The sequence below is a fragment of the Nicotiana attenuata genome, unplaced genomic scaffold (genome assembly GCF_001879085.1).
Source record: "Nicotiana attenuata strain UT unplaced genomic scaffold, NIATTr2, whole genome shotgun sequence".
NCBI classification, from domain to species: Eukaryota; Viridiplantae; Streptophyta; class Magnoliopsida; order Solanales; family Solanaceae; genus Nicotiana; species Nicotiana attenuata.
The window spans coordinates 1,490,060-1,499,588 of NW_017670253.1; the positions used below are offsets into that span (position 1 = coordinate 1,490,060).

The 9,529-nt window shown below is 44.0% G+C and overlaps 1 protein-coding gene across 1 annotated transcript; it reads right to left on the reverse strand.

Moving 5' to 3' along the window:
- Nucleotides 1–2,261: 2,261 nt before the first annotated feature.
- Nucleotides 2,262–4,197, reverse strand: LOC109236720. Its single transcript, XM_019402929.1, has 3 exons — nt 4,045–4,197; nt 2,520–3,908; nt 2,262–2,384 (listed from the first exon to the last, which is right to left on the reverse strand). Exons 1-3 carry the CDS (start codon nt 4,195–4,197, stop codon nt 2,262–2,264), a joined length of 1,665 nt encoding a protein of 554 aa, XP_019258474.1.
- Nucleotides 4,198–9,529: the final 5,332 nt, after the last annotated feature.

The window sequence follows — 9,529 nt, forward strand, 5'->3', positions numbered from 1 at the left end:
AATTTGCCATTTTGCGAGCCTTCCTGTGGGCATAGGCTTCTGAAAGATAGACTTTAAAGGATCCAGGCGAGAGATGAAGTAAGTAGTGTAGGTTGACAAATAATGCTTCGACTTCTGTGCTACCCAAGTTAGGGTGCAACATGTCCTTTCAAGGTGAGTATACTTGACCTCATAAGATGTGAACTTCTTGCTGAGATAATAGATGGCTTGCTTCTTCCTACCAGTGATGTCATGTTGACCCAATACACAGCCAAACGAATTGTCCATGACTGTCAAATAAAGAATTAAAGGCCTCCTAAGTTCCGGCGGGACCAATACAGGTGGGTTTGACAAATACTCTTTGATCTTATCAAATGCTTCTTGGCACTCATCAGTCCACTTGACTGCAGCATCCTTCAGTAGCAGCTTAAATATAGGCTCACAAGTTGTCGTGAGTTGAGCAATAAACCTACTGATGTAATTTAATCGCTCGAGCAAATCATCAACTCAGTCTTGTTCCTTGGAGGTGGCAATTCTTGAATAGCTTTGATCTTTGATGGTTCCAACTCAATACCTCGACGACTGACTATGAATCCCAACAGTTTCCCAGATGGAACACCAAATGCGTATTTTGCAGGGTTGAATTTAAGATTGTACCTGCGGAGCCTCTGGAAAAAATTTCTCAAGTCTTTGACGTGGTCAAACTTCTTCCTGGACTTTATGATCACATCGTCTACGTAGACCTTAATTTCCTTGTGTATCATGTCATGGAATATGCTCGTCATCGCCCTCATGAAAGTTGCCCCAGCATTTTTCAGACCGAATGGCATTACCCGGTGGCAATAAGTTCCTCATGGTGTGATGAACGCTGTCTTTTCCGCATCTTCCTCGTCCATTAAAATCTGATGATACCCCGCATAACAATCCACAAAAGACCCAATCTCATGCTTGGCACAATTATCAATAAAAATGTGAATATTTGGCAGTGGGAAATTGTCCTTTGGCTTGCTTTGTTGAGGTCACGGTAATCAACACACACTCTGGTTTTACCATCTCTCTTCGGCACAGGCACAACATTGGCTAACCACGTGGGATACCGCGTGACTCGAATGACCTTTGCATCAAGCTGCTTTGTGACTTCTTCTTTAATCTTTACACTCATGTCAGTTTTGAACTTTCTCAACTTCTTCTTGACGGGAGGGAATGCTGGATCAATTGGCAATTTATGGACCATCAAATCGGTGCTCAAACCTGGCCTGTCATCATACGACCATGCAAAAATATCCTTATATTCCACCAATGCTTTAATTATTTCTTCCCTGATTTGCGGTTCAAGATGGACACTTATCTTAGTTTCTCTGACATTATCTGGGTCAGCTAAATTGATTGCTTCCGTATCATTCAGGCTAGGCTTGGGTTTTCTTCAAAATAATTTAGTTCCTTACTAATCTCTTCAAAGGCCTCATCCTCATCATATTCTGATTCATCATCACACTCTATTTCTTAAATTATTATTTCAGAATTAGATTGACTTTTAGGACTGGGCCGAAGATTCCTCATGCATGTCATGTCATTGAAACCAGCATAAAAAGAACTGTACAGAAAAGAAAAGAAAACAAAAAATAAAACTATCAGGAATGATGGAAAAAGGAAATGCATTTCATTGAAAATAAAGGATAACAGGGTTTGTACATTAACAAGCGGAAAATAAAAGTCTGGGTCACACCCCTGGAATGACCCAGATAGAAAGGAAAACAAAACAAACTACCAAGACTCCTTCCGGGTAGGGAGAGGAGTAGCCTTCCAATTGTTAAGCTTTACATTCGGCCCGACGAACTGCACATCTGCCTTGCTAGACCCTTCTCCAACTTCCACCATATTCACATCATCAAACAAACTGTGAAACCTTTCCATTAACTCTTCATCCACATTAACCACAAGACTGGAAACTGTCGTTGCTGGGCGTTTCCTAGCACTTGGTTTGACAAAAGACCTGGAGAGACGTGGGATAGGCTTTGGAAGTGCCCACGCCTTCTGTTTCAACCTTTTAGCCCTTTTCACATCTGCTGCTGTGGGTTTGAATCCAAGACCGAACGTATCCAAATTTTCAGGGAGATACACCGACTGTATGATACCTTGTAAGGATGCACCCAAACCTTTACCTGGCACAAATCTGTTTTTCAGTATTTCAACGGCCACCATGACGGATGCCGAGGCTATCTTTGGAGCTGGAAGAGACTTCCTTCTGGAATTTTCTCGATCGGCACCATTTCAGAAACTTGTTATACCCACGGCCCTTCATCGTCTTTGGCCTCAATAAATGGAACAGAGGCATCACTGTGAGCACATAAATTATCTTCACCAGGTACGACAATTTCTTGTCTGTCCCATTCAAACTTGACCATCTGGTGTAATGAGGACGGGACTACTTTGGCGACAAGTATCCACGGTCGACCCAGCAACAAATTGTAGGAGACGGCCATGTCTAATACTTGGAACTCCATGGTGAATTCCACCGGTCCTATTGTCAACTCAAGCACTATATCACCAACTGAATCTTTCCCACCACCGTCAAATCCCCGAACGCATATGCTATTCTTGTGAATCCTCTCATCATCAACTTTCAGCTTGTTCAGAGTAGAGAGGGGACAGATGTTTGCACTTGAACCATTGTCAACTAACACCTTGGTGACCACAGACTCTTCACATTTTACCGTAAGATAGAGGGCCTTGTTGTGTTCGGTTCCTTCCATGGGAAACTCATCATCAGAAAAGGTGATCCTATTCACCTCAAATATTTTGTTGGCGATCTTCTCCAGATGGTTCACTGAAATTTTATCAGGGACATGAGCTTCGTTTAAGATTTTCATCAAGGCCCGACGATGCTCATCTAAATGAATCAATAATGACAGCAATGAAATCTGAGCGGGAGTCTTTCTTAATTGCTCCACGATGGAGTAATCTTGTACTTTCATTTTCCTCAGAAACTCCTCCGCTTCTTCCTCAGTGACTGCTTTCTTTACTAGAATTGAATTATCCTTGGCTGCCTTGGCTTTTCTCAACTCTTCCGGGGCAAAGCATCTCCCCTGACGAGTTAACCCTTGGGCCTCATTGACTTCTTCTTTCACTTCTTTCCCCGTGTAAGTCTCCGTTACCCGTTCATAGCTCCAAGGGAAAACCTTGGTGTTGATTATCGGCAACTGGGTTACAGGCTTGATGATGACAGGGTCTGTGCGGGCATCCTTCACAATTAAGATAGGCCTGTTTGCCAATCCTGGCACAATCACTTTTGACTTCGTATCACTTGTAGATCTCTTCTCAACTACCACCGAAGGTTCACCTTTTTTCATGCTTAACTTGTTCAGCGCCCCTTCAACCATTGGTTTTGCGACACTTTTCCCTTTGGTCGGCTGGACCTCGCTGGATAGAATCATCATAACAGATTGCGATGGCTTCTTGGGCTCCCCACCTTTGCATGCTATCTCGATCATGTTCATTCCCTCATGAACTGGTAACAGATTCTGGTTAATGTTGGGTGCCTCCGGGGTTTGGATTTCAATCCGGTTCGTGTCAATGAGTTCCTGGATGGCATTTTTCAGGTTCCAGGACTTCTCCGTATCATGCCCCGGAGTTCCAGAACAATATTCACAGCTCACAGAGTAATCAAGATTCTTGGGAGGCATATTCGGCAATTTTGACTTAATTGGCCTCAGCATATCCAACTGCCTCAGTCTATGGAACAAACTAGTGTAAGACTCCCCCAACGGGGTGAAAGTTTTCTTCCGCTGCCTCTCATTCTTTAATGTTGGATTAGGTCGTAAACTTGGACCAGGAGGGTTTCGGTAGGCTCGGGGAGGTGGGTAAGCATTTTGTGGAGCTGGGTAAGTGTTTTGTGGGACTGGGGAATGCCATTGTGGTTGGGTATATGACTGGGCATGGTGGACAGAGACATGAGGGTCTGGTGATGGGTAGTAATGTTGGGGCGGATTATAGGGGTTTTGGGTGTAGGTTCTGTGTTGGAGACGAGGCTGGGTATAATGGTGTGATGGGCCCTTTGGTCCAAACCACGATCCTGAATCCACTGTTGCCACATTCTTCTTTCTTTTTCTTCCCAATCACTCCTCCGGTAGCATTTTGGATGGCTTGGGTGGTTGCTTTGATGGCCGAATAGCTCATGATTTTGCTTGACTTAAGACCTTCTTCCACCATTCCACCCATCTTCACAACCTCGTTGAATGACTTGCTTATGGCCGATATCAGATGGCCAAAGTAAGTGGGTTCCAGAGCTTGCAGAAAATACTCCACTATTTCATTCTCCTCCAACAAAGGGTTGACTCTTGCCGCTTGTTCTCTCCAGCGAAAACCATATTCTCTGAAACTTTCTCCTGGCTTCTTTTCTATCTTAGTTAGAGACAATCGATTAACAATCTCGATGTTGTACTGGAAATGACGGGCGAAATCTTGGGAAAAATCATCCCAAGTATACCATCAGTTATGATCTTGACGTGTATACCACTCTAATGTTGTGCCGCTCAAACTCTGGCTGAAGTATGCCATTAGCAACTCATCTCTTCCACCTGCTCCTCTCATCTTGCCACAGAATCCCCTCAAGTGGGCCACCGGGTCCCCGTGCCCATCATATAGGTCGAATTTAGGCATCTTGAATCCCACAGGCAACTGAACATCGGGGAACAGACACAAATCTTTGTAGGCCACGCTCACCTAACCTCCTAATCCCTGCATGCTTCTGAATGATTGCTCCAGGCTTTTTACTTTCCTGAACATCTCCTCCTGCTCTGGGTTTTTAAGTGGTTTTTCAGTCTCATTTCGGAGGTCAAAACGGGGAGTGTAGGGGTAATGATTTGGTGCCTTGAAAATAGGCTCCGGGAGATAGTATTGGTTATCTTGGGTCTGGAACAAAGGTTCGCTGGAGGATCGATGAAGTGTAGCTGGCGGTGGTGCCACGAAAATAGGAGTGGCTGGTGGTGAGAGGTATGGGATTGGTTTAGCTGGTGGTGCTTGTGTGGTTTGGGAAGTGGAGCCTTGATAATGGTGGTAATGGGTGAAGCCCGGTGCGTTTTGTGGGAATGAATCAGCAGTGGGAGGTTATTGGGACTGAGCCAACAGTGGTACGAAAGTGGGATTGGCAGGGTATGACGGTGGGGAATGCCCTTTCACCCAGGCTTGGTACATTTCGTCCATCTGATGTTTCAATTTATACAGTTCCTCTTTCAGGTTAACCTCAGACTTTTCCCCCTCTCTGGATGGATCAATAACACTTGCATCCAATTCTTGGCCAGCCATGATCAACTTGTTCTTAGACCTGGTGTTGTACGGGTGGGTTTCCAGAATGCCAATCAAACTAACCACCTGCCTGGATTTGAGGACAACAAGCAAACATTGTTAGGGATTAGGAGCTTAACAGATAGGCAACCGCACGTTGGGGATGCAATGCAAACACTTAACCCTTTCTATTATGCATTTGAACGGCCGCTTGCGTCATCCCGGCTTTCACTAATTTTCATTTTGCAACTTCTCTCTCTCTCTTTCCTTTTCATTCTTGCTTTTCTTTGCCTGGTTCTTGTCTTTCCGTTTATTCTCCCATTTTCCCTAACAGTTTTCTTGTTCTCTCTCTCTCTCTCTCTCTCTCTCTCTCTCTCTCTCTCTCTTTTCTTTTGTCTTTTTTTTTCATTTTCATGGTTATGATCGAATGCTATAGGAATTGCCTACGTATCATGACGCCGCATAAATCAGACCAAGCGTAGTTCTGGGAGATAAGTGCAAAAATAAAAGAAAGATACATTTTTGGGTTTTCAATTTTTTCATAAAACAAAATAAAAGCGGACATCCTGGTTACAACGACTTCCACTACAGATTTTAAGCATAAAACTAACAGACTCCAACTGAAAAATAAAAATACAAACTCCAAAATGGACTAACAAACTCCAAAGAAAACGAAAATACAGACTCGAATAAAAATCATGAATACATAAGTGCTTCAATTACTCCAGGGGCCCGCGGGACATCAGTCGGTCTCGCCGCGGGCCTATGCGCCATATCTTCTTGAAGGCGAAATAGGTCATCCATAATCTGTCGGACAAAAATCATAACGGAGGCGAAAAACATGGACCTGGTCATGTCCTCACACTCACTGCATTTTATCACTATGTAGTCCGCAATGCTCCTAACTCTTTCTCTCATAATACCCTTCTCTTGAAGCAACCGACCAATCTGCTGAGATCTGGCCCCCAAAACTTGTTCAGCTGTATGATTCTGCTCTTGAAGCTGCTGCAGGTCTTTTTCTAGCTGCGACATCAGGGCATAGCAATGTTCTCTTTCTACTTTGAAATCTTTTGCCTGTTTGGTCATTTTGTTCTTGAGGATGGTGATCTTTTTCTTCAACCCCACGACCTCGTTGTCATATTTCTCTTTTAACTGTTGAACCAAGCGTGCTCGTTCCTCCGCATTCTTAGCCAATTTTGTTCGAGCACGTGCCAGTTCACCCACTGCCTTGTTCAGATCAAAACCATACTCACCCACCTTCTGCCTAAGGTTACTTATAATCTTTTCATCTTTTGCATTTCTGGCGGGGTTTTCGGCTGCTATTTTCATTTCCTGAATTTGGGCTCGAAGAGCATCATTTTCTTTGGCCAGCTTTTTTCTTCTCACCCTCATCTGCGGCGGCTTGCAAATCATTCGCAAATTGAAGATCCCTGACCTGTCTTTCCAACTTGCCTATTGCGGCCTTGCACTCATTCTCATTGGCCAGCCAAGCCCACTGTTCTTGTGATGCTTCAACAAATTCCTGGATGTGAGGCTTTTTGGTTGGTCTTTCAGGTTCGGCCCTTGCAGTGTTCTTTTTTCTGTACCAGGTAGTATAGGCGGGTGAGACCTCGCCTCTAGATAGGTCACGCACTCGAGTGTTTGCTGTCAAATACTGGCACTCGTTCCAAATATGACGAACTGTTTCTTCATGAAATTGGTCGTCGGAGCTGACTTCGACCGCATAAACACTGAGATCTTCATCTGGGTGCGTCACCTGGCATCTTCCCAACTGTCTCATCACCCGGTGCGGAGCGTAAGGCTGAATGCCTCGAAGACCCATTAGGAGGAAGTAAGGACCAGTAGCCGGCATATACACAACTTCTTTGACAGGAAGCCAACCTAATGTCCATTCTATTTGTCCTGCTGTTATGGAGCGAAGGTGAGATACTTAATTACCAAACCCTTCTGGCAATTTGAAACCTGAGACCCTTGTGTCGAACTCTTCAATGCAGCTCTTTCCCGTGGATGCATAATTCATGTATTGAGGGCGGTGACACAGATGCTCAATCACCCACATTTGTAATAGCAAATTGCAACCCTCGAAAAAATCTGCCCCAGCTTTACAGGCTGTGAGAGCTCGGTATATTTCAGACACGATCATTGGGGCGAGGGTGCTCTTGGCATTGGTAATCAAGACATTGGCGACTCCAGCTACCCGCAGATTGATATTCCCATCCTTCCGGGGAAACACCACGAGACCCAAGAAATCTACCATGAAAGCGAAGCGCCTATGCTCATCCCATTTTGCTCGGATCCCTTTGCTGCAAACTCCACTTTCCGGGTTGTCAAATCCCCCTATATGCCCGTACCTCTGGTATATGAAGCATAGAGTGGAAAAATCAACTGCTAAATCTGCATACTCGACCCCTCTGCTTATTTTTAGCAAATCCAGGAACTTGTGAGGGGTAACGGCTCTCGGAGCGACCAGGTACTTATGCCTTAGACCTTCGGTACTTCCCATATAACCCACTATCTCTTCTAAGGTGGGTGTGAGTTCAAAATCTGAGAAATGTAGAACATTGTGAGCTGGATCCCAAAATGTTACAAGTGCCCTTATTATGTCTCTAGGCCTGATCTTCATCAATCCAGTGAGCCCTCCCAAATGAAGGTTGACCACATCTCGTCCTTCTTTACCCAAATCTTCCCACCACATGAGTAGCTCCAATGAAATCTTGGACATGACCTTCATTGGTAAATTTTGACTTGTGCTCAATCTTCACATTTAGATTAAGGCGATTGGTTTTAAAAACAAAGTGAACCTTATTTGAAAACTAACAAAAAGGCTTATTTTTGCAAAAATAAAAAAAATAAACAAAACAAAAACAAAAGTAAATCAGGGCCACTTTTGCGAATACGGCCTTTCATCACTTTGTAATGGAAGTTCTTAGGGTTGTGTTCGCTAATGGCTAGAATTTAACAAAGAAACCGTCGGTGGCTATTTTTTGTAAAGTAGCCTTCCGGCGTCCCACTGGGACATTTGGCTATTTAGATAAAAACGGCATCACCCACTTTTATTTATGACAAAATGACGACACCTCATATATTTTCAAAATTTTCAAGGAGCGGGCTTGGACCCGATGAGGGTTACCTACGTATCCTACGTCCAGTGAGAATCAAACCCGCGTAGTTCGGCCAGTTTGACATGAAAAGGAAAAAAAACAAAAATCATTTTGGACTAATTCTTCTCTTTTCAAGAAACTTCTGTTTTTTCAAGGGATCCTTTTTCTTCTCTTTTTTTTTTCAAAAATTCGGCAGAGTTCCGGGACATTTTGGGCATAATTTTTTTGGGAATGGGTGAAATCCTCTCTCATACCTCAACTTGGTTTATCTTTTGGTTTTGCTCATTCAATCTAGAAGCCTGTCAATATGCAATTCGAAACAAATTAAATGCACAGGTAGCACATAAAATGCATCAGGCTGGTCTTTTATTTTCGGGTACACCTGTCCTAGACGGACCCAATCCCTGTGTTGAGTCCCCAAAGTCGAATGCACATGATGCAAATAAGCGTTCCTACTAGGGATCCGGCATGAGGCTGAGTTATTCTAAGATTAAAACCTGGGTGTATTGTTCTAGACCTGGCTTACCCCGAGCGGACAACTCGAGCCGGGGGGGAGGGGTAGCGTACCGGTAACCAAAAGATCATCCGGCTTTGCAACTTGTCCGAACCTCGTTATAATTTGGGATATGACACTAACAGAAAGAAGTCACGCCAGCGCGCACTCCTCAGAAGAGAGAAGAGAGGGGTTTCATAGCAGTTTATATACGGTTCAGATAATATCAAAGCGGTAAAAGCAACATGTAGCACATTAGGCCCAAACATGTAATAAAATCCGATACTAAACAAAGCCAAATACAACAATTATTCTAAGCTCGAATTCTTGAACCCTGAACCAGAAGTTCTGGGTTCTTGTTCCCAGCATAGTCGCCAGAGCTGTCACACTTCCTTTTTACTACCCCCGGAGGGAGTATAAGGGAGTTTTTTCCAATTAAACTGACAATCGAAACGGGATTATTTATTTATTGATCAGAGTCGCCACTTGGGATAATTTGTGGTGTCCCAAGTCACCGGTTTTAAATCCCGAATTGAGGAAAGATTGACTCTGTTTTACAGTCCGCGAACACAGAAATCCGAGTAAGGAATTTTGTTAACCCGGGAGAAGGTGTCAGGCATTCCTGGGTTACGTGGTTTTAGCACGGTCGCTCAGCTGTTATTATTGGCCTATT

Excerpts from the sequence above, each read along its gene's own strand:
- LOC109236720 (XM_019402929.1), bottom strand. The coding sequence starts at position 4,197 with ATGGGTGGAATGGTGGAAGAAGGTCTTAAGTCAAGCAAAATCATGAGC. Across the intron at positions 3,909-4,044 it reads ACAGTGGATTCAGGATCGTG|TCATATACCCAACCACAATG; the intron begins GTTTGGACCAAA and ends CACCATGCCCAG. Across the intron at positions 2,385-2,519 it reads AAGATTCAGTTGGTGATATA|ATGGTCAAGTTTGAATGGGA; the intron begins GTGCTTGAGTTG and ends TCATTACACCAG.